This window comes from Cetorhinus maximus, unplaced genomic scaffold (assembly GCF_964194155.1).
Source record: "Cetorhinus maximus unplaced genomic scaffold, sCetMax3.hap1.1 HAP1_SCAFFOLD_1518, whole genome shotgun sequence".
Classification (NCBI taxonomy): Eukaryota; Metazoa; Chordata; class Chondrichthyes; order Lamniformes; family Cetorhinidae; genus Cetorhinus; species Cetorhinus maximus.
The window spans coordinates 532-25,470 of NW_027597459.1; the positions used below are offsets into that span (position 1 = coordinate 532).

At 54.8% G+C, this 24,939-nt stretch overlaps 1 protein-coding gene across 1 annotated transcript; it reads left to right on the forward strand.

Moving 5' to 3' along the window:
* Positions 1–887: 887 nt before the first annotated feature.
* On the forward strand, positions 888–24,894 carry LOC144676332 (U4/U6.U5 tri-snRNP-associated protein 1-like). The gene is made up of 20 exons (XM_078536775.1): positions 888–1,548; positions 3,074–3,128; positions 3,838–3,893; positions 5,339–5,468; positions 6,903–7,008; positions 7,284–7,361; positions 10,084–10,183; positions 10,791–10,933; positions 13,250–13,456; positions 13,575–13,693; positions 14,486–14,619; positions 17,295–17,416; positions 18,655–18,825; positions 19,134–19,244; positions 20,079–20,166; positions 21,166–21,256; positions 22,323–22,458; positions 23,546–23,635; positions 23,975–24,096; positions 24,715–24,894. The coding sequence occupies exons 1-20, from the start codon at positions 1,344–1,346 to the stop codon at positions 24,731–24,733; spliced, it is 2,283 nt and encodes a 760-aa protein (XP_078392901.1). The 5' UTR covers positions 888–1,343; the 3' UTR covers positions 24,734–24,894.
* The last annotated feature ends 45 nt before the right edge of the window (positions 24,895–24,939 follow it).

Here is a 24,939-nt window from a genome sequence, read left to right on the forward strand (position 1 = left end):
ATCCCCATCAAACACTCCCAGGACAGGTGCAGCACGGGGTTAGATACAGAGTAAAGCTCCCTCTACACTGTCCCCATCAAACACTCCCAGGACAGGTACAGCACGGGGTTAGATACAGAGTAAAGCTCCTCTACACCTTCCCCATCAAACACTCCCAGGGCAGGTACAGCACGGGGTTAGATACAGAGTAAAGCTCCCTCTACACTGTCCCCATCAAACACTCCCAGGACAGGTACAGCACGGGGTTGGATACAGAGTAAAGCTCCCTCTACACAGTCCCCATCAAACACTCCCAGGACAGGTACAGCACGGGGTTAGATACAGAGTAAAGCTCCCTCTACACCTTCCCCATCAAACACTCCCAGGGCAGGTACAGCACGGGGTTAGATACAGAGTAAAGCTCCCTCTACACCTTCCCCATCAAACACTCCCAGGACAGGTACAGCACGGGGTTAGATACAGAGTAAAGCTCCCTCTACATGGACACTAAAAGTTAGGGAGGTTCTCCCAGCGTGTCGGGGGCAAAGGTTCCTCCTTTACCCCAGTCCACGCTTTACAGATGTTGAGTGTGGGGGGATCCCACTTTGTGCAGGAGGTGGGGGATTTTGCATTGTGCAACTTTAAATGCGGGCACACGCAGAACTTCAAGGATGGAGGAATTGGGCTCGGATCGCACATTCGGGACAGCAGAACGGCAAAAAGAGTGACACTGAGTCCTTCTGAAAAAATATACAATTCTCGGGGCTGCGCCGCTTTAAGAGGGCGGGGCGAGCATACCGGAACTGACGTTCGGAGGCGGCGGCGGTGTTGTTTAAAGGGTCGCACGGACGTGACGTCGGGCGGCGGGGGTGTCTGAGGGAGGAAAAGGGTCGAGCGGATGTGGTGTCAGTACGGGGGGGGTGAAGGGTTAAACGGAAGTGCGCGTCCATCTTGGTTGAAGGCGACGTTTTACCGGAGAGACCGGCGGAGAGGAAAATCCTCTGGTTAACGGGAGCGCGCCCCCCCTCCCCGAGACACCAAGAGTCAGAGGAGTGCGCGTCCCCGGTGGAGGAAGAAACGCGCCTTCGCAGTCCGATTGACTGCGCGCTCCCGATAAGCGGGGCGCATTCCCGTGGCCGAATAAGACGCTGCGGACGTTTTCGCGCGCTCTCGAGAGGGGCCGGTGCGCGATCCCGATAATATTACCTACCCGGAATGTAAGCGCGTGCGCACGCACTCCCTGCGCCGCGCGTCCCCGAGTGTTCGAGCGCGCTCCTTGTTCTAGTGCCCGCGCGCGCTCGAGGGTCTAGTGCGCGTTCCTGGTATATACATTGCGCGCGCGCCCCCGCCCAGGGCCTGGGACCATGGGCTCCTCCAAGAAGCACCGGGAGCGCGAGCGCGGCGCCGAGGACTCGGGCCGACACAAGAAGCACAAACACAAGGAGCGGAAGCAGCGGGCGGCGAGCCGGGAGCGGGAGGGTCGCCGGCACCGGGACAGGGAGCGCCGGGCGGCTCCGGGGGACAGTCAGCCCGAGCGGCGCATCAAGAAGGAGAAGACCGAGGAGACAGGTCAGAGAGAGAGAGAGACCCCGCCTTGGTGGGGGGGGGTGGTGGCTGAGGAGGAGGGGGTGAAATGGGCGTCACTGTGGAGGAGGGGGAGTGACTGAGGTGGGGTGGGGGGGAATGGGAGGTGACTGAGGTGGGGGGGAATGCGGGCGGGGGGGGGTGGTGGCGGAGGAGGGGAAGGGGGAACGAGGGGATGACGGAGGAGAGGTGGGGGGGCAAAGGGAGGTGACAGAGGAGAGGGGGGGAACGGGGGGTGACGGAGGAGAGGACGGGGGGGTGACGGGGGGGTGACGGAGGAGAGGAGGGGGGAACGAGGGGGGTGACGGAGGAGAGGAGGGGGGAACGGGGGGGTGACGGAGGAGAGGAGAGGAGGGGGGAACGGGGGGTGACGGAGGAGAGGAGGGGGGAACGGGGGATGACGGAGGAGAGGAGGGGGGGAACGGGGGATGACAGAGGAGAGGAGGGGGGGAACGGGGGGGGTGACAGAAGAGAGGAGGGGGGGAACGGAGGAGAGGAGGGGGGAACGGGGGTGACGGAGGAGAGAGGGGAGAACGGGGGGTGACGGAGGAGAGAGGGGGGAACGGGGGGTGACGGAGGAGGGGAACGGGGGTGACGGAGGAGGGGAACGGGGGGTGACGGAGGAGGGGAACGGGGGGTGACGGAGGAGGGGAACGGGGGGTGACGGAGGAGGGGAACGGGGGGCGACGGAGGAGGGAACGGGGGGCGACGGAGGAGGGGAACGGGGGGCGACGGAGGAGGGGAACGGGGGGCGACGGAGGAGGGGAACGGGGCGACGGAGGAGGGGAACGGGGGCGACGGAGGAGGGGAACGGGGGCGACGGAGGAGGGAACGGGGGGCGACGGAGGAGGGGAACGGGGGGCGACGGAGGAGGGGAACGGGGGGCGACGGAGGAGGGGAACGGGGGGCGACGGAGGAGGGGAACGGGGGGCGACGGAGGAGAGGAGAGGGGGGTGACGGAGGAGGAGAGGAGAGGGGGGTGACGGAGTGGGGGAACGGGGGGTGACAGAGGAGAGGGGACCGGGGGGTGACGGAGGAGAGGAGAGGGGGGAACGGGGGGTGACGGAGGAGAGGAGAGGGGGGAACGGGGGGTGACGGAGGAGGGGAGAGGGGGGAACGGGGGGTGACGGAGGAGAGGAGGGGGGAACGGGGGGTGACGGAGGAGGGGAGAGGGGGGAACGGGGGGTGACGGAGGAGGGGAGAGGGGGGAGACGGAGGGGGGGAGACGGAGGAGAGGAGGGGGGGAGACGGAGGGGGGGTGACGGAGGAGAGGAGATTGGGGGTGAGGGGGGTGACTGAGTGGGGGTTTGGGTGGCTGAGGGGATGGGGTTGTCCATGTGATCTGGTTGTCCGAGGGGTTTGGTTTGGGATGGGGTTAATCGTGCGTTATACAGGGTTGTGGCTAATTGTTGTGGGTTTTCTGGATACCTATAAAATGGGGGTGGGCGATTGTGTTTTCTGTCACACGTTAATTAAATCTCTTCCTACCTCACATTCTCTCAACTTTCAGCTCCTGGGACGAAATCGGGTGCTGCGAATGCCTCTCTGAGCATCGAAGAGACGAAGTGAGTGAATATCACCGTAACTGGCCCCTCCTCTCCGAGCAGTGAATTTACAGCACAGAAACAGGCCCATCGGTTCCATGCCGTTGTTATGGGCCATGTGAACTCCCACCCCAGCTTCATCTCACCCTGTCTTCTCTGAATAGTCACTGAGGACCAGTGCAGTGTCAGCCATAACTTAGTGTGTTGTACACTTCTCTCTCTCGCTCGTGCGGGTGCACGATCTCTCTTCCCTGCTGCCGCTGCTACCCCACCCCACGAGTCAGAAGGTTGTGAGTTTGAGTCTCACTCCGGAGACTTGACCACAAAATCCAGGCTGACACTCCCGGTGCTGTACTGAGGGAGTGCTGTACTGTTGGAGGTTCCGTCTTTCGGATGGGACGTTAAACTAGGACCCCCTCTGCCCACTCGGGTGGACGTAAAAAAGAATGCAACAGCTGATATGGGAAGACAAACAGGGGAGTTCTCCCCGGTGTCCTGGGGCCAATATTCATCTCCCAACCAGCATTCATGATGCAGATGACCTGGGTCATTCTCACATTGATGTTTGTGGGAGCTTGCTTTGCATAAATTGGCTACCAAGTTTTCTACATTACGCCGGTCACTGTGTTTCAGAAGTGTTTCATTAGCTCTGATACTATGTATGTGTAGATATATATGCCACTGTGTAACAATGGAATTCTTTCTAATTGTTCTCCTGTGTTCCCTACAGCAAGCTGAGGGCCAAACTTGGGCTGAAGCCACTGGAGGTACATGAATCCAAAAAGAGTGAGTGAAATTTTGACCCGTTTCCTTCTCGAAATAAGAGTGCACTGTTTGTGGGGGGGGTTGATGAGAATCAGAGTATCAGTAAGATTGAATAGAGGGGATGCGGAGGAGGTTTACCAGGGATGAGAGAGACTTCGGTTCATGGGCAGAAACTGGAGAAGCTGGGATTTTTCACCTAGGAGCAGCGGAAGTTGGGGGGGTAGATTTAAGAAGCATTCACAATCAGGAATGGTTACGATAGAGTGAATAAGGAGAAACTGTTTCCAGCGGCAGGAGGGTCGGTAACCAGAGGGACACAGATTTTAAGAGAATCGGTGAAAGAACCAAAGTGGGAGATGAGAATGTTTGTACACGGCGAGTTGCTGTGACCTGGAAGGCGCTGCCTGAAAGGGCGGTGGAAGCAGATTCAACAGGAACTTTCAAAAGGGGGAATTGGATAACTGCTTGGAAACTAAAAGATTTGCAGGGCTATGCGGGGGAGGAGCGGGTGGGTTGGTGGGGGGGCGGGGGGTGAGAGTGGGACTAACTAGATAGAGCTTTCAAAGAGCTGGCACAGGCACGATGGACCGAATGGTCGTCTCATGCGCTGAGAGAGAATGAAGACTAGGTAGGTGGAGAAGATGCCAACCCGGGGGGGTTTAGATAGCCTTCTGGGGAAGACTGCGGGAGGGCAATTGTTTGAGTTTGAGACCTGGGGAAGGATATTGGAGGTGCTGTGAGGATTCTGGATTTGAAGGTGGGCACTGTTTTTGAGATTAGTATTGGAGGGAGCACCAGCAGCAGCTTTCCCCTTTGCTTTAACATTGCCTCTCCCACGACTCACTGGGCCGCACCCTCTCGATGCTGAGCCAGGAGGCTTGTGGGCCCGTCACACCCCAGAGGCTCAAGGCTGTAATCCAGGCCGACGCTCCTGGTGCCAGCACCAAAGGAGGGCCGTGCTTCTGGGGTGGGGGTGCGGGGGTGACATCTTATAGGTGAGACGTTAAGCCGAGGCTCCTCCCAGGTGGATGTAAGAGATCCCACACCCGGCCACTTACTGGGAGGAGAGTCTGGGAGTTCCCCCCTCCGATGCTTATCCCTCGTTCCCCCGTCACTGCTGATTGTCACGCCGCTGTGGGTGGGATCTTGCTGTGCGCAAATTGGCTGCTTTCGCACGTAATGTAACCATTCGGCCCATTGTGCCTGTGCCAGCTGTTTGAAAGTTCTATCCAGTTAGTCCCACTTATCCCCCGCCTCCCACTCCCCACCTGCTCTTTCCTCCCATAGCCCTGCAAATCTTTTAGTTTCCAAGTATTTATCCAATGTAGCAGTGACACGCCGCATTGCCTGTGCGGTGCCTCATGACACCTGGGGGTGGTGAAAGACTCTGTAGAAACGTGTGTTCATTTTTCCCCCCTCCCCCTCCCTCTCTCTTTCTGTCTCTCTCTCTCTCTCTCCTTTCGCAGACGAGGTCGGGACGAAAGAGGACCCGGTTCTTGTCCCGGCGATTAACCCCCTCGCCGCGAAGCAGCAAGAAGACATCCGGGTGAAGCTTGCCGCTCTGAAGGAAAAGCGCCTCCTGAACCAGAAGCTAGGGTAGGTCTGAGAGACTTCCATATCCCTCTGGGCTCTGTGTCGCTGTGAATTCTGATTGGGGGGAGATGGTGACGTAGTGGTAACGTCACTGGACTAGGACTCCAGAGGTCCCAGGCTAATTCTCTGAGGACACGGGTTCAAATCCCACCACGGCAGCTGGTGAAATTTAAATCCCAATACTAATATATATATATAAAACTAGTCTCAGTAACGGTGACTGTGAAACTGTCATCGATTGTTCTAAAAAAAAACCCACCTGGTTCACTTTAGGGAAGGAAATCTGCCGTCCTTACCCGGTCTGGCCTACATGTGACTCCAGACCCCACAGCGAATGTGGTTGACTCTTAAACTGCCCTCTGAAATGACCTGGCAAGCCACCCGGTTCCAGGGCAATGAGGGATGGGCAACACATGCTGGCCTTGCCAGCGACGCCCACATCCCGTGAAAGAATAAAGAAATAAAAGAATGGGCGGAGGAGGGGGAGTTTAATGAACATCTGCCTGACGGGTATGTTTACAGACAGTATCCCCAGTGACAGTAAATTCAATGATGTGGTGTGCCTGAGGCGGGGTGGGGGGATCCTTGTCTCATTGTTTGCTGATGCTTCATCCTGAGATGTTTTCTTGGCCGTTTTGTCAGTGGTGGTTTGCTGTTGACTTCCACTCTCGGGAGCAGGGCAAAGAGGCAAGTCCCAAGTCCACCTCAGCTGGAACAGGAATTGAACCCACCCTGTTGTTGTTAGTCTGAACCATGCGCTAGCCACCCAGCCAACTCAGCGAAGCCAGTCGATTCAATAGTAACACTGGGCTACAGTACATTCATTCATCTGTGGGATGTGGACGTTGCAAAACATTTATTGCCCATGCCTGGATGAGTACGGTTCCAACAACAACTCTTGAGAAGCTCGACACCATCCAGGACAAAACAGCCCGCTTGTTCGGCATCCCATCACCCCACCACCACCTTCAACATTCACTCCCTCCACCACCGACGCACAGTAGCAGCAGTGTGTGTACCATCTACAAGATGCACTGCAGCAACTCACCAAGGCTCTTCCAACAGCACCTTCCAAATCCACAACCTCTACCATCTAGAAGGACAAGGGCAGCAGACACATGGGAACACCACCACCTGCAAGTTCCCCTCCAAGTCACTCACCATCCTGACTTGGAAATATATCGGCTGTTCCTTCACTGTCGCTGGGTCAAAATCTTGGAACTCCCTCCCTGACAGCGCTGTGGGTGTACCTACACCACATGGACTGCAGCGACTCAAGAAGGCAGCTCACCCCCACCTTCTGAAGGGGCAATTAGGGATGGGCAATGAATGCTGGCCCCTGCCCTCGCCCGCCTCTCACTGACAAATAATTATTTTTTTTCTTTTTTAAACGTTGTCGATTCTGCAAAGTTTGACTTGCCCTGTGTTTCCTGGCAGGAAAGTGAAATCTTTGGGAGACGACGATGCCTGGCTTGACAATGCCATGGCCTGGGTGGAGAAGAGCAGGAAACTGCAGAGAGAGAAGGAGATGGCTGAGAAGAGGGTGAGTGGGGGCAATGGGGTCACAACCTGCTGACACTGCACAAACACTTCCCCCCCCCACAGCTGAGGACGCAGGGACCCCCGGAGGAACCTGGGCCACCAGGAGTGGAGATTTGGACCGTTTTGTGTGCACGTGTGTCGTGCATCAGCAGCAGCCCGAGCCACCGCCAAGATGCAGTCCAATTATTTACAATGTCTTTTCAGTTGAAGACCTTTTCCTCGATCCCTTTTTTGGGCTCAGTGAATAATGTATGATCTTTTGTAAATTGATTCCAGGCGAAACTCCTTGAGGAGATGGACGAAGAGTTTGGCATCAGCAACATTATCGAGGAGGAATTGCAAACCCAGAGACAGGTGAGGGGGGCTTGGTGTTTTTTGGGGCTTGGGGGAGGTGGGGTGCATGAGCCTGAATGTTGCTGGGACAGGGGTCAGGACGCTTTCACCCCACCTCTCCCAACCCCACCAACCACCACTGAGACAAACCCTGTAAAGGGAATTGTGGGGGAAGGGGGCTGGCATTAATTCAGAGTGCAGAGGCTGCCCGGCGTTGGTGTTGGGGAATGGAGGTGAACAAAGGATCACTGTACATCGCAAACTCTGCATTGTTGGAGGGGCGGGAAAGGTGGGGGTTTGGGGTCCTGTGTTGCGGATGGGAGATTGCTCAGGGAGCTGTGACCAGTGTACGTCCCAGTTGAAGTGGGGGTGAATGGGCGGTGGCTTCCACGGGCAGTGCAGTGTGGCTTGGTGCTCTCGCCCAGGAGAGGGACACGCACAGAGAATATTATTAGTCTTATATCCCATCCCATCATCTGGATGTGACGGGGGTGGCGGGGTCTGTGGTTACTAACTCCTTTGTCCTTCAACCAAGGTTTGAGAACCGTTCCTGTATCTAACCCCGTGCTGTACCTATCCTGGGAGTGTTTGATGGGGACAGTGTAGAGGGAGCTTTACTCTGTATCTAACCCCGTGCTGTACCTGTCCTGGGAGTGTTTGATGGGGACAGTGTAGAGGGAGCTTTACTCTGTATCTAGCCCCGTGCTGTACCTGTCCTGGGAGTGTTTGATGGGGACAGTGTAGAGGGAGCTTTACTCTGTATCTAACCCCGTGCTGTACCTGTCCTGGGAGTGTTTGATGGGGACAGTGTAGAGGGGGCTTTACTCTGTATCTAACCCCGTGCTGTACCTGTCCTGCGAGTGTTTGATGGGGACAGTGTAGAGGGAGCTTTACTCTGTATCTAACCCCGTGCTGTACCTGTCCTGGGAGTGTTTGATGGGGACAGTGTAGAGGGAGCATCACTCTGTACCTAACCCTGTGCCGTGTGATAAGGGCTCCACTGTGTAGGAGTATATAAAATTTTCAAATGTTGTCTACCTCCCTAACTTGCTCCAAGATTCCTAGTGTAAAGGGAATATTCGGAGGTGTTGACCTGGTAGGATATCAGTCCTGGTGAATACAATCTGTCATTGGAACTTTGTAGGGGTTCATTCAAGATGCATACCCACCAATTTTGGTTTCCCCCAATAAGATCCACCCTTAAACTGAAAATCCCACCCTCAGCCCCAACCTGAAACCTAGACTAGTTTGAAATAGGAAGGATTCATCGCTACCACGGCCGCCGTTTATTGTCCCATCCCTCAATGCCCTGTGACGGTGTCACGTGGCAACCAAGTGGCATACCCGGCCAGGACAGAGGGTGGCTAAGAGACAGCCCGCCGTTCGTTCCAGGGTCTGGAGTCACATACAAGGCCCAGACTGTGTTGGTACAGCAGGTTCCCCAATGGGACATTCATGAATATTTGGGCTTTTTGCGACAATCTGGCAGCTGCGCGGTCCCTTTTCCTGGTCCCAGCCTTTCACTCACGCCTGAATTTGGATCCCCCAGTTGCTTTGTTTGGGATCTGAACTCCCGTTCCCCGGATTATCATTAGTCCCAGCCTGTGCATTCCTAGTTAAGTCGCATAGCCACTGGACCCTCGTGCCCCCTTATTGACTGCATTCCCACTCCCAGAACCTAATGGGGGCTGACTCGTTATTTGAGCTTATCCAAGCCGGAAGCGGCTTCATCGTCTTCTGTGGTCCTGTCACGGCCGAATAGTCCGATGTGAGACCTGCATGGACGTTTTTTTTTTTTTGCTATTTTTTTCGTTTACAGGATGCGGGCGTCGCTGGCTAGGCCGGCATTTATTGCCCGCCCCTGAATGCCCCTTGAGAAGATGGTGGCTCTCCTGGCAGTTCATATTGTCGTTGTTGGTGCTTGGGGGGGACTTGTCCGACTGTGCCACCTTTGACCTGCGTCTGGGCACGTCGGATGTTGCGAGTTTGGCGGAGATGGTCCTTGGAGCGCGCTGAATGAAATTTCAGCGCTTGCCTGCACGCTCGTCCGCAGTGTTCTCCCAAGGATGAGGCGCAGTGCAGAGGTTTGTCAGGCTGTTTTTATCTTGGGCGTTCCTGCATCGTTTGTACTGAGCACCTCGATGGTTGTTTGGCCTGGGTCACTGTTTAAAAATAAGGGGTTGCCCATTTAAGACCGAGATGAGGAGGAGCCTTTGTCTTTGAGGGTAGGGAGCCTTTAGAACTCTCTTCCTCCAAAAGGCAGCAGAAGCAGAGGCTTTGATTATTTTTAAGGCCAAGCTGGATAGACTCTTGATGAACAGGGGGGAGAGGGGGGGCGAAAGGTTATTGGGGGTAGGCGGGAGGTTACATTAAGATCGGCCATGATCTTATTGAATGGCGGAGCAGGCTCCAGGGGCCGTGTGGCCCAGTCCCCTTAGTTCGTGTGTTCTGAGACAGTTCCCCTAGTAGATCTGCTTGGGGCTTCTGCAGTCAGAACCTGCCCCTCGAAGTTGAATTTTCTGGAGGGTGGGTCCCCGTGCTGTTGAACCCGGCGCCCCGAGGGACCTTGTTGTTTGTGAAAGAAAGGCGGCAGTGTGAAAGAGCTTAGCTCGTGGCAGAAGAAGAATGTCGCTATTGACAACGGTGTGCCCTAGGTGCGTTCCGTGACAGCGGGCGATCAGAGTTTGAGAGCCCACAGCAGGACCGTGATGGTAACCACTTTACTGCCCTCTCTCTTTCCAAGTCTGCTTACACGTCCCAGGACCTGCAGGGGCTGACTGTCCAGCACAGTATTGAGGCTTTCAAGGAGGGAGAGGCGGTCGTGCTGACCCTGAAGGACAAAGGTAAGCGGGGCGAGGGAAATGAAAATTAAAACCCTTTTTAAAAAAACCAGCCAGCATCAGGTAACGTTGGGAAGCAAGTCTTCCAGAAAAAAAATTGAACCCCGCCCCTCCCCAGAAGAGAAAAAAGATCGAAATATTCAAAATGTGAGGATTTTCATTGGGTAAGGGTTACGGCTGGTAAATAGAGTTAAGATTACACATCAGCCAGGATTTAATTGAATGGTAGAACAGGTTCGAGGGGCTGAATGGCCTCCCTGTGAACAGCCAATGATCAAGCTGCACCCACCTCTGAGGCAATGCTATGCGCTTTGTAATTTTAAAAAAAGTACACTCCACTATTATAATTGAAGGCCAGCTTCTGAAGAATCAGGGAAGAGGTGAGCAGTCTTTTTTTATATTAAATGGAGGGCTGTTAGAAACTACAATGGGAGCAGCAGAATTAGCTAGTTTTATAAGAGGAGGGGTTTGTGGAATGACTTACAAAGTCGGGGGAAGGTGTTTCAGAGAGAGAGGGTGTAAGGGCAGAATGGAGCTCTCGCTGAGGGAGGTGGGATGGAAGATGGTACTATGCTGCATAACCCTGTGTCTCGCCTGTTTCCCCCCTCAGGGGTCCTGGACGAAGAGGATGATGTCCTCGTCAACGTCAACATCCTGGATAAGGAGCGAGCCGACAAGAACGTGGAGCAGAAGAAAAAGAAACCCGACTACAAGCCCTACGAGGAGGAAGAGAGCGTGGACGACATGGTGGTGGTGGGTTCAACGCGCGTGCCTCTGTAGCTCGCTCTGGACTCCACTGCAGCTCGGCAAGGGGAACTGAGGTCCCTTCATCCAGACAGAGAAAGGTCCATGCTCTGTTAGCCGAGTTCAGCTGACTGCGCAGAGCTGAGAATCAGTCAGGGTTCCTGCCCCTGATTACCTGTCCACCCACCCCAGGGTAAGAGGTGGAGAGAGGGAGGATCAACCTGGGTTCCTGCCCCCGATCACTGTCCATTGACCCAAGGGTTAGGGGCAGAGAGAGGGGGAATCAGCCAGGGTTCCTGCCCCCCCCATCACGGTCCAGTGACCCTATGGTTAGGGGTAGAGAGGGGCGAATCAGTCAGGGTGAGGGGGATAATCAGCCAGTGTCCCTGATCCCGATTACTGTCCACTGACCCCAGGGTTAAAGGCAGAAAGAAGAAGAATCAGCCAGGGTTCGTGGTCATGATTACTGCCCCATGATGTCCTACATGAAAGCACGGCTGTAAGAGCAGGGTTAAGCTGGCCTGTGATTCCCCATGTAGTTGAACAGCCGCGATTGGTAGTTTTTTGGCAGGGTTGGAACCAAACCCATGCTCAGATATTGGAGAAAGAAAGGGGTGGCCTGGTTAAGCAGGGAGCATCTTATCTAGGCCAGGCCCTGTCGAGGACGAGTGAGAGAGAAGCAGTAGCCCTGCCCCAGCCTCCATCCCCACCACAAAATATATGGGAGTGAGGAATATGCTGATAGGGTGAGATGAAATAAGGTGAGAGGAGTCTCATTGAATTATTTTGACACAGGAGGAGGCCATTTGGCCCATTGTACACTTGCTGGCCCTCATTACACCACTCCAGTCAGTCCTGATATATCCTTCAACTGAGCATGGGTTTTGTTCCAACCCTGCCAAATAACACACAATCACAGAATCTCACAGTGCAGAAGAGGCCCTTCGGCCCATCGAGTCTGCACCGATACGTGAGAAACACCTGACCTACTGACCTAATCCCATTTACCAGCACATGGCCCATAGCCCTGAATGTTATGACCTGCCAAGTGCTCATCCAGGTACTTTTTAAAGGATGTGAGGCAACCCGCCTCCACCACCCTCCCAGGCAGCACATTCCAGACTGTCACCACCCTCTGGGTAAAAAAAAGTTTCTCCTCATATCCCCCACCCCCCTAAACCTCCTGCCCCTCACCTTGAACTTCTGTCCCCTCGTGACTGACCTTTCAACTAAGGGGAACAGCTGCTCCCTATCCACCCTGTCCATGCCCCGCATAATCTTGTACACCTTGATCAGGTCGCCCCTCAGTCTTCTCTGCTCCAACGAAAACAACCCAAGTCCATCCAACCTCTCTTCATAACTTAAATGTTTCATCCCAGGCAACGTCCTGGTGAATCTCCTCTGCACCCCACCCCAGTGCAATCACATCCTTCCTATAATGTGGCGACCAGAACTGCGCACAGTACTCCAGCTGTGGCCTCACCAAGGTTCTATACAACTCCACCATGACCTCCCAATCTCGGCTGTTCATGCTGTTCAACTACATAGGGAATCTCAGGCCAGCTTAACCCTGCCCTCACGGTTGTACTTCCTAGTAGGACGTCATGGGGCAGTAATCATGACCATGACCCCTGGCTGATTCTTCCCCCTCTCTCTCCCTAACCCTGGGGTTTACTGGACAGTGATCGAGAGCAGGAACCCTGGCTGATTCACCTGCTCCCTGCCCCAAACCCTGCAGTCGGTGGACAGTGCTTCTGTTCCCCATAGCGCCGCAAGTTTGTTGCCCTCAATTTCCTTGTGGAAGCATTGATTGCCTCTTGCAGAAAATGAACGCCAACGTGCACCCCGATGGGCCAAATGGCCTGTCTGCGACATGAAATTGAGCGTAGTTTTATGATGAGGGACCTCAGTTCACGCGGAGAGACTGGGAGAAGCTGGGATTGTTGCCCTTAGAGCAGAGAAGGTTAAGGGGGAGATTGAATGGAGGCGTTCAAAATCAGGAAGGGTTTGGATAGAGTGAATAAGGTGAAACGGTTCCTAGTGGCAGGAGGGTCGGTAACTAGAGGGGGACACAGATTGAAGAGAACCGGTAAAAGAGCCAGAGGGGGGGAGATGAGGGTTTCTTTTACACAGCGAGTTGTTGTGATCTGGAAGGCGCTGCCTGAAAGGGCGGCGGAAGCAGATTCAATAGGGACTTTCAAAAGGGGGGAATTGGACGAATACTCAAAAAGGAGAAAGGGAAGGAGTGGGGCTATTTGGATAGCACAGCCCGATGTGGTGATTGGCCTCTTGACACTTTTTTTTTTCTTCTGCTTTCTTTTGAAGTTCAAAGCCAAGTCGATCCTATCCAAGTACGACGAGGAGATCGATGGGGAGAAGAAGAAGTCCTTCAAGCTGGAGTCAGGCGGGACTGCGGATGGCTCGTGGGAGAGGGAGCTGCAGCAGATCCGGGAGACCCTGCGGAACCAGGCACAGACCCTGGACATGCCGCAGATGAAGGTGGCGTCGGAGTTCTACACCGAGGAGGAGATGGTGAGGCAGGCGGCAGTCAGCGTCCTGGCTCGGGATGCTGCATCGTGATGCTCGGGCTCAGGCCACGCTGTTAACTCTCTTTTCTCTCTCTCTCTCTCTCTCTCTCTCTCTCTCTCAGGTCACATTTAAGAAAACAAAGCGGAGGGTGAAGAAAATCCGGAAGAAGGAAACGGCACTGAAAGCCGAGGACCTCCTTGCCCGCGGACACGACAGCACCGTCACGGACTACGGGTCCAGGTGGGTCGCATCTCTAGCCCTTACACCCTGACTGCCCCTCTGCTGTCCGCCAGTCTTATTCTTTCATGGGGTGTGGGTGCCGCTGGCAAGACCAGCATTTATTGCCCATCCTTAATTGCCCTTGAACTGAGTGGCTTGCTCGGCCATTTCAGGGGACAGTTTAAGAGTCAACCACATTTGCTGTGGGTCTGGAGTCGCATGTAGGCCAGACCGGGTAAGGACGGCAGATTTCTTTCCCTAAAGGGCATTAGTGGAACCAGGTGGGTTTTTATAACAATCGATGGTAGTTTCACGGTCACCCATCACTGAGACTAGCTTTATATTCCTTTGACATCTCCTTCCAAACCCACGACCTCTACCACCTAGAAGGACAAGGACAGCAGCCGCATGAGGAGCACCCCCACCTGCAAGTTCCCCTCCAAGCCACTCAGCATCCTGACTTGGAAATGTATCGGCCGTTCCTTCACCGTCACTGGAACTTCCCACCGCCCCTTCCTAACAGCGCTGTGGGTGCACCTACACCACACGGAGTGCAGCGGTTCAAGAAGGCAGCTCACCACCGCCTGAAAGGGGCAATTAGGAATGGGTAACAAACATTGGCCTTGCCAGCGACACCCACATTCCATTAACTGAAAAGATCTAGAATTATCATAATTAGAGTCAATGTCATTATCTCTCTCGCCGCCCCACCCCCCAGCCCCCCCCCCTCTCTCTCTCTTTCCTCCTCGCCCACCCCATCCTGCCCCACTCGGGATATGTGAGGTGTTCATTCTGATATGTCACCTTTGACAGGGATCGCGGCCGGGGCTGGAAGTTCAATAGCGAAGCAGAGGCAGAAGGCAACACAGAAGAAGCAGAGGCTGCCGATCCAGAGGTACAACCCGTGTCAGATGACATGCGTGTGGAAAGCATGGACATCAGTGATGGTATGTCTGCCTGGGTGCCACGGTTGGGGTGGGTTGGCAGTGCCACTTACAAACATGAGCTTGGCCAGACTGGGGAAAGACAGCGGTTTTCTGGCCCTATAGGACATTACTGAACCATCATTTCTCAAACCCTCGGCAATGCCTTTGTCATCCATTTTTCCCCCATCCTCCCCGCTATATACAAATATTCCACCCACTCCTGGCTGGCCTCCCACATATTACCCTCTGTAAACTCAAACTCACCTGAAACTCTGCTGCCCACAACCCCTCCCCCCCACAGTGTCCTAATTGCACTGGCTCCAAGTACCCAGTCACCGTCCCTCACTGTGCTCGCTGATTTACGCCTGCTCCCAGTCCGGCATCACTTCAATTTAAAAGCTCTCATCTTTTGTTTCCAAATCCCTCCTCGATTGCTACCCATCTCTGTGACCTCCTCCAGCCCCTACACCCCTCCCTATCTCTGTAACCTCCTCCAGCCCCTACACCCCTCCCTATCTCTGTAACCTCCTCCAGCCCCTACAACCCTCCCTATCTCTGTAACCTCCTCCAGCCCCTACAACCCTCCCTATCTCCATAACCTCCTCCAGCCCCTATAATCCTCCCTATCTCTGTAACCTCCTCCAGCCCCTACAACCCTCCCTATCTCTCTAACTTCCTCCAGCTCCTACACCCCTCCCTATCTCTGTAACTTCCTCCAGCCCCTACAACCCTCCCTATCTCTGTAACCTCCTCCAGCCCCTACACCCCTCCCTATCTCTGTAACCTCCTCCAGCCCCTACACCCCTCCCTATCTCTGTAACCTCCTCCAGCCCCTACAACCCTCCCTATCTCTGTAACCTCCTCCAGCTCCTACAACCCTCCCTATCTCTGTAACCTCCTCCAGCCCCTACAACCCTCCCTATCTCTGTAACCTCCTCCAGCCCCTACAACCCTCCCTATCTCTGCGGACTTCCTCCAGTCCCTACAACCCTCCCTATCTCTGTATCCTCCTCCAGCCCCTACACCCCTCCCCATCTCTGTGACTTCCTCCAGCCCCTACACCCCTCCCTCTCTTTGTAACTTCCTCCAGCCCCTACAACCCTCCCTATCTCCGTAACCTCCTCCAGCCCCTACAACCCTCCCTATCTCTGTAACCCCCTACAACCCTCCCTATCTCTGTAACCTCCTGCAGCCCCTACACCCCTCCCTATCTCTGTAACCACCTCCAGCCCCTACACCCCTCCCTATCTCTGTAAGCTCCTCCAGCCCCTACACCCCTCCCTATCTCTGTATCCTCCTACAACCCTCCCTATCTCTGTAACCCCCTACAACCCTCCCTATCTCTGTAACCTCCTGCAGCCCCTACACCCCTCCCTATCTCTGTAACCACCTCCAGCCCCTACACCCCTCCCTATCTCTGTAAGCTCCTCCGGCCCCTACACCCCTCCCTCTCTTTGTAACTTCCTCCAGCCCCTACAACCCTCCCTATCTCTGTAACCTCCTCCAGCCCCTACAACCCTCCCTATCTCTGTAACCTCCTCCAGCCCCTACAACCCTCCCTATCTCTGTAACCTCCTCCAGCCCCTACAACCCTCCCTATCTCTGTAACCTCCTCCAGCCCCTACACCCCTCCCTATCTCTGTAACCTCCTCCAGCCCCTACAACCCTCCCTATCTCTGTAACCTCCTCCAGCCCCTACAACCCTCCATGATCTCTGCGCTCCTCCAATTCTGGTCTCTTGAACATCCCTCGATTCCCCATCGCTCTACCATTGGCGGCCGTGCCTTCAGCTGCCTGGGGCCCTGAGCTCTGGAATTCCCTCCCTCAACCTCTCCTCTCTCCCTCCTCCTTTAAGACATTTCTTAAAAATGGCCTCTTGGGCCAAGCTTTTGATCAATTGTCCCTAATATCAACTTGTAGCTCGGGGTCAAATTTTGACCCGATTTTCCTTCCTGTGAAATACCTCAGGATGATTTACCTACCTTAAAGGTTCCCCGGCTGCTGGCCCTCCGACGGCGCGGTGTGGCGCCCCCTGGCTGCTGAGCGCGGTGCGGCGCCCCCCTGGCTGCCGGCCCTCCGACGGCGCGGTGCGGCGCCCCCTGGCTGCTGGCCCTCCGACGGTGTGGTGTGGCGCCCCCTGGCTGCTGAGCGCGGTGCGGCGCCCCCTGGCTGCTGGCCCTCCGACGGCGCGGTGCGGCGCCCCCTGGCTGCCGGCCCTCCGACGGCGCGGTGCGGCGCCCCCTGGCTGCCGGCCCTCCGACGGTGCGGTGCGGCGCCCCCTGGCTGCCGGCCCTCCGACGGCGCGGTGCGGCGCCCCCTGGCTGCCGGCCCTCCGACGGCGCGGTGCGGCGCCCCCTGGCTGCCGGCCCTCCGACGGCGCGGTGCGGCGCCCCCTGGCTGCCGGCCCTCCGACGGCGCGGTGCGGCGCCCCCTGGCTGCCGGCCCTCCGACGGCGCGGTGCGGCGCCCCCTGGCTGCCGGCCCTCCGACGGCGCGGTGCGGCGCCCCCTGGCTGCCGGCCCTCCGACGGCGCGGTGCGGCGCCCCCTGGCTGCCGGCCCTCCGACGGCGCAGCAGTGTGAAAGATGGAGCTGTAACGTTCATGTTCTTGTTTAATGTGGAATTGGTGGGGGGGGGCGGTGTGGGGGTTGCGAAGCAGCATCGTGTGACCAGCCTGCCATGTCTTTTCCCCCCTCAGATGAAGCCAGAGCTCCTGACTCTCCGGTGGCCATTGAGGAGGATGAGGCCGAGATGGAGCTCCAGAAACAACTGGAGAAGCAGCGGCGGCTCAGACAGTCGCACAAACAGGCTTCTGACAAGGTGAGGCAGGAGCCATCCCCGTCAAAAAGGAGCTGCACCAGCCCCTGGTTGGGAATGTGCTGTTGTGGGGTGGGGTCAACAACTTACCTGCAGCCAAATCAGTTTACCCCATTGAATGATGCAGTGATCCTGTACCTGAGCTTTCCCTGTGCACTTGTACATCTCAGCAGGGGCCAGTGTCCCTCCTGTCAAGGACTGCAGACAGCACTCGCACAGGACCCTGCATAAACCCTCAGATTGAATCTGACATGGATCATTGTGCTGGCTGGAACTTTCACCCAGTGTGTGACTAAGGGAGCTTGAGTTGGTTTACATAGGATTACAGAATATATATATATATGGCACAGAAAGAGGCTGTTCGGCCCAGCCAGTCCATATCGGTCCACTCAAGCCTCCTCCCATCTTTCCCCATCTGAATCTACCATCGTAACCCTCTATCCCCTTCTCCCTCGTTATACTTGTCTAGTTTCCCTTTAAATGTAGCTACACTATTCACCTCAACCACTCCCTGTGGCAGCGAACTCCACATTTCCCCACTCTCTAGGCAAAGAAGTTTCTCCCGAATTCCCAGTTGGATTTCTCGGTGACTATCTTATATTGACGGCCTCTAGTCCTGCTGTTCCCCAGAAGGGGAAGCATACTCTCTTCATCCACTCGATCAAAACCTTTCAGGATTTTGACCACCTCCGTTAGGTCATCCCTCAGCCTTCTCTTCTCAAGAGAGAAGGGACCCGACCTGTCAGTACTTTCCTGATGTGTATACCCACACATTACTGTTACCATCCTTGTAAATCTTCTCTGCACCCTCTCGAGTGCCTCTATACCCACTTTGTGATATGGTGACCAGAACTGCATGCAGTGCTCTAAGTGTGGCCTAACTGAGATTTAATAAAAGTTTGGCATAACTGCCCTACTCTTCAATTCTGTCCCTCTAGGAGTGAAGCCTGGTGTTTAGTTTTACCTTTATTTTTGTGCCCTTGCTAACCTCTGTTGCCATTTTAGTGATCGTTGTGTTTGTCCATGGAGATCCCTTTGTTCCTCTACCCCACCTAGACCCTTCCCTTCCAAGTGAGAATTACTGAGTGAGTCACTGTGGTCTGATGCGGAGCTGGGAGTTTGGGACTGGGTTTAGATCCCTGTTTCCACTGTGTGAAGCCGTAGCGGACACTGCTCCCAAGAAGGGCTGCCCGTGTTCCAAAAATCAGGAAGAAAAAAACCTGTTTTCCCCTCGCTGCCAGGTCGTCGACATTGCGAAGAAACTGAAGTCTGAACGTAAGGATGAGGATGCAGATGAGTTGGAGAGAAAGGGGCTGATCGTCTTCAATGCCACGTCGGAATTCTGCCGGACGCTCGGAGAAATCCCAACCTATGGGCTGGCTGGCAACCGGGAAGAGCAGGAGGAGCTGCTGGTGAGTGTGAGCAGTGTTTGATGGGGACAGTGTAGAGAGAGCTTTACTCTGTATCTAACCCCGTGCTGTACCTGTCCTGGGAGTGTTTGATGGGGACGGTGTAGAGGGAACTTTACTCTGTATCTAACCCCGCGCTGTACCTGTCCTGGGAGTGTTTGATGGGGACAGTGTAGAGGGAGCTTTACTCTGTATCTAACCCTGTGCTGTTGGGGACAGTGTAGAGGGGACGACGGTTCTGCGTGGTCACAGTCTCGGACTGATGCTGAAGTGTGTGTTATTCCCTTAACCCCACCCCCCTCTCCATGCAGGACTTTGAGGTGGAGAACAAGGAATTATCAGATGATGAGATGGAGATGGACCGGGATGAGACGGTGGGCTGGAGCACAGTGAACCTGGACGAGGAGAAGAAGCAACCAGAGGTAAGGCAAGCGACGGCCAATTATTTCCTTATCGGGGAGGGGGTTTGGGGGTACAAAGGTTGGCTCTGCAGTCTTTGCATTTCTAGACTTGCCTTACCAATATGACCCTGTCCTGAGGCGAGGCCTCAGCTGGAGAATCGTGTCCAATTCTGGGTCCCACACTTTTTAAAGGATATCAGGGCCTTGGAGAGGGCGTGGAAGGTTTTGACTTGACTCCTAGTCAAACGGTGGCAGGGATGAGAGAGACTTCAGTTCCTGTGGAGAGACTTCAGTTCATGTGCAGAGACTGGAGAAGCTGCGATTGTTCTCCTTAGAGCAGAGAAGGTTAAGGGGGGCGGGGTTCAGTCGAGGCGTTCCACTCCAGGGACTTGAGCTCAAACTCAAGCCCAGGACGCCCAGTGCCAGCACTGAGGGAGAGCTGCACTGTCAGAGGCACCATCTTTCAAATCAGACATTAAATCGACGCCCCCCCTGTCTGCCCTCTCACAAGGCTCTAAAGGACCCCATGGGCACTGTTGAGAGAGAGAAGCAGGGGGTGAGTTCTAACTGTGGCTTGCACCTAATATATACCATGAGCCAATGTCACTTTGTAAAATAACAGAGAACCTCGACATTTTTTATGTTTGCATCTTGTGCGCATTTCCAGCTTAACACACTTCCAAAACATAAAGCTTTTTGTTGGCTGTGAAGTGATTCTTGAGGTTCTGAAAGACACTGTATACCATTACAACCCTTTTATATCTTGTGTTTCACTGCCTCTTTCTCCCCCACCCCCAAACCCTACTCTCTCTCCCTCCCTCTCTCTCTCTCCCCCCCCCTCTCCCTCTCTCTCAGTTCTTGGCCACGTCCACCACCATCCTGGATGAAGAGCCCATCGTGAACTGCGGGCTAGCAGCCGCGTTGCATCTCTGCAGGAACAAAGGCAGGTTAATCGATCGGGGAAGCCACCCCCCCTTCCCCCCCCCCCAAAACCCTTTTCCGCTTTCTGATCCGAGGGTGGAGAGAGAGAGAGAGAGCTGGTTATTGTAGAAGCATAGGCCAGCGTAGCCGTGACTTGCGGACTAATGCCCGCTACAACCCCTAGTTACATGGAGAAGCTGGGATTGTCGTCCTTGGGAGCAGAAAAGGTTAAGGGGGAGATTTAATCATATGGGGTTTCAATAAAGTAAATAAGGACTGTTTTCAGTGGCGGGGGTGGGGGGCGTCAGTAACCAGAGGGGGACACAGATTGAGGAGAATCGGGAAAAGAGCCAGAGGGGGAGATGAGGAGAATGTTTTTTTTTTACACAGCGAGTTGTTGTGATCTGGAAGGCGCTGCCTGAAAGGGCGGCGGAAGCAGATTCAATAGGGACTGTCAAAAGGCGGGGGGAATTGGAGAAATACTTGAAGGGCAGAAACTTGCAGGGCTGTGGGGAGTGGGCCGAATTGGATCGCCCTTTCAGAGGGACAGCACCAGGCGCGATTAGCCGAGTGGCCTCCTGTGCCGTACGATGCTGTGAACTTGGGGAAAATGTCTGTCAGGCTCCACCTCCCCCCCTCGGCCGTGTTTGCCAATCAGTGGATGCTGGAGTCTCCCCATGTGTCCCTGTAGCAGCTGGGTTTCCTTCTCCTGAATTGATACCCAGTGACCCCTGCTGGAGAACATATCAATACCAGGTGGAGGGAGGGAGGGCAGGATCGAGGCTGCCTCTGCAGCTGCCTTAGTGGAATAGCTGACCACTGCTCAGGGTTGCGAGTGAAGTTATCGCAGGGGGTTCCCTTGGGGAGGGTTGGACCTTTGGCAGCAGAGTAGAAGATTTGGGGGTAGGAATATGTGGTGAGTTTTCAGCAGCGGGGTGTGCGGGTTTAAGGTGAACTCTTTTTTTTCCAATCCTCACCGCCAGTGAGGGGGCGCCTGTGACTCTGCTCCTTCCTGTTTCAGGTCTCCTCGACACGACGATGCAGAAAGTAGCCCGAGTCCGGTCATCAGTCAAGACTCTCCCATCAACAGTTTACGCTATTGAGGACAAGATGTAAGCAATTGGTCCATGGTGGGTGGGGCTCTGAGCCTGGGGCGGGGCCATGAGGCGGAGCTCTGAGCCTGGGGCGGGGCCATGAGGCGGAGCTCTGAGCCTGGGGCGGGGCCATGAGGCGGAGCTCCGAGCCTGGGGCGGGGCCATGAGGCGGAGCTCCGAGCCTGGGGCGGGGCCATGAGGCGGAGCTCCAAGCCTGGGGCGGGGCCATGAGGCGGAGCTCCGAGCCTGGGGCGGGGCCATGAGGCGGAGCTCCGAGCCTGGGGCGGGGCCATGAGGCGGAGCTCTGAGCCTAGATAACGGCATTGCTTATTTTTATTCATTCATGGGATGTAGGCATAACTGGCAAGGCCAGCCCTAATCGTCCTTGAGAAGGTGGTGATGATCCATCTTCATGAACCGCTGCAGTCTATGTGGTGCAGGTAGGGAGTTCCAGGATTTTGACCCAGCAACAGTGAAGGAACGGCCAATATGGTTCCCAGTCAGGATGGTGTGCAGCTTGGAGGGGAACCTGCAGGTGATGGTGTTCCCATGCGCCTGCTGCCCTTGTCCTTCGAGGTGGTAGAGGTCGCAGGTTTGGAAGGTGCTGTCTAAGGAGTCTTGGTGAATTGCTGCAGTGCATCTTGTAGATGGTACACACACTGCTGCTACTGTGCGTCGGCGGTGGGGGGAGTGAATGTTTGAGGATGGGGTGCCAATCAAGCGGGGCTGTTTTGTCCTGGATGGTGTCAAACTTCTTGTGTTGTGGGAGCTGCACTCATCCAGGCAAGTAGAGAGTATCCCATCACACTCTGGACTTGTGCCGTGTGGATGGTGGACAGGTTTTGGGGAGTCAGGAGGCGAGTTACTCTGCAGAATCCCCAGCCTCTGACCTGCTGTTGTAGCCACAGTGTATTGCTGGTCCAGATGGAGGGATGGCTCCGGGACACTGCCCTTGACTCACCCCCATGTGTATCTCTAACTAATTGTTATGTCTAAATATTTTGGGATGACAAAATCCTGCACCTGTTCGTGTGGGCCTCACTGAACCGGTCAGTGACTCTCTAACTGTGCTACGTTGGTGCAGGTTGATAGATGACAAGTACAGTCGGAGAGAGGAGTACCGCGGCTTCACACAGGAGTTCAAGGAGAAGGAGGCGTACAGGCCAGACGTGAAGATCGATTACGTGGATGAATCAGGAAGAAGACTCACTCCGAAAGAGGCAAGTTGGAAATTGTAATCCTAGGCTTGTGTGTTTTTGTTTAAAACAAAAAGAACCAAACTCCATCCCACAACACAATCCAGGCTGACGCTCCCAGTGCTGCACTGTCTGACCGTGTCATCATTCGGGTGACACGTTAAACCGAGACCCTGTCTGCCCCCTCGGGGTGGGCTGTAAAAGATCCCACAGCCGCTATTGAAAGAGCGGTGGGGGTGGGGGTGGGGTCGTTCTTCCCCGTGCCCTGGTCCCTCAACTGACATCAGTGAAAACAAGTTACTTGGTCATTGTCTCATTGATTTTTCTGGGAGCTTGCAGAGGGCCTACCCACTGCAGCATTTCCTACGTTACAACAGTAACTACGCCTCGAAAGTGCTTTGTTGGCTATGAAGCGCTTTGGAACGTCCCGAGGTGGTGAAAGGTGCTGTAGAAATGCAAGTCTGTCCTTTACAATCTACCAAGATAATTCCAGGTTTTTACTAAGCTCCCTGTTCTGGTTGCTAGTTTTTTTAGGTTTAAGCTCAGAGCGGTCATTTCTCTGTCCCTCTCTGGCACCTTTTCTGCTCTGCTATCTGTGGCACCCACATTTTTGTTAAAAATAAATTAATTTCAGGGATGTCCAATCCTAACTGTTCCTAGAGAAGGTGGAGGCTGCTGCCTTGAACCGCTGCAGTCCCTGTGGTGTAGGTACACAGTGCCGTTGGGGAGGATTCTGACCCAGCGACAGTGAAGGAATGGCCGATATATTTGTGTGTGGCTTAAGAGGGGAACTTGCAGGTGGTGGTGTTCCCATGCGTCTGCTGCCCTTGTCCTTCTAGATGGTAGAGGTCGTGGGTTTGGGAGGTGCTGCCTAAGCAGCCTCGGTGAGTTGCTGCAGTGCATCTTGTGGATGGTACACACACTGCTGCCACTGTGCGTCGGTGGCGGAGGGAGGGGATGTTTAAGGTGGTGGATGGGGTGCCAATCAGCCGGGCTGTTCCTGCATGGTGCGGAGGGGAGTTTGGGGGATGGCACTTCTCCTTCGCGATCGTGGCTGAGATGTGCTGGCTGTGCACTTTGTAACAAACTGATAACTGTCGGTTACAAACAGGCCTTCAGGCAACTTTCTCATCGTTTCCATGGAAAAGGATCTGGGAAAATGAAGACTGAAAAACGCATGAAAAAGCTTGAAGAGGAACACGTGAGTCGAATGTATTTTCTGCCTTTTCCACCCCTGCCCCCTCTCTCACTGATGAGCGGCCACACTCCCAACTCCCTCTCCAAATTGCCCGCTCTTCAAAATGTCTGAACCTGTGCAAATCATTCTGCAATCACACATAGACGGGCATCACACTGATCCTAAAGGCTCTCCTCACCTGACGTGCGGGTACCTGACAGGGACCACTGAGCGACTATTACTGATTCTCACCCCAGCGAGAGTGGCAAAGCCCAGGGAGGAGGGCTTCCCCTGGGAGTGGGTCGACCCAGCCGTCCGGTGACCGTCCTGTCTTATTTGAACCTCGAGTCGTGTTTGTTTCAGCTGCTGAGGAAGATGAGCTCCAGTGATACACCCCTGGGAACCGTGGCTCTCCTGCAGGAGAAGCAGAAAGCGCAGAAAACGCCCTACATCGTCCTCAGCGGGAGCGGCAAGAGCATGAACGTGTACGTGAGCCAGTCTGATGGGGTCCTGTTTGCGTTGTCCGTGTGTGTTTTTTTTAAGTGAATATTTATTTATTTTTGAGGGAGGGATATACTCGCCTTGGAGGCAGTGCAGCGAAGGTTCACTAGATTGGTCCCTGGGATGAGGGGGCTGTCCTTTGACGAGAGGCTGAGTAAATCGGGTCTATATTCTCCTGGATTTAGATGGTAGAGATGATCTTATAAAAACATGCAAGATTCTGAAGGGGACTGGCACAGAGATTGTTTCCGCTGGTCGGGGGAATTTAAAACGCGGGGGCAGAGTCTCAGGATGAGGGGCTGATTATTTAGGACTGAGGTGAGGAGAAATTTCTTCGCCCAGAGGGTTGTGAATCTTTGGAACTCTCTACCCCAGAGGGTTGTGGATGCTCCATCGTTGAATATATTTAAGGCTGGGATTGGCAGAGTTTTGGTCTGAGGGATTATGTGGAGCTGAAGTCCAAGATCAGCCATTATCATATTGAATGGCGGAGCAGGAGAGGCTGAAGGGTCCATTCCAACTCTCGTTTCTTATGTTCAGACCTTCGGAGGAGGGACTGTTGTTTCCAAAGCTGTGTTTTAAGTCTTGCCTTTCTCTTGCAGAAACACGATAACCAAATGAAACTTACTGACCCAAGGACTGACACTGGTACGGAGTGGATTAAGAGACATTGCAGTTGTGGGGGGGGTGGCAATTGGTTGCTGGACAGATGTTGCCGTTTTATTTACAATCTCATGCTTTCCTTCTGTATATTAATAAAAAGACACTTTTTTTTTCCTTTTTCCTAACCTGTGGCGTGGCTGTGTGCACAACATGAAGCAGATCCC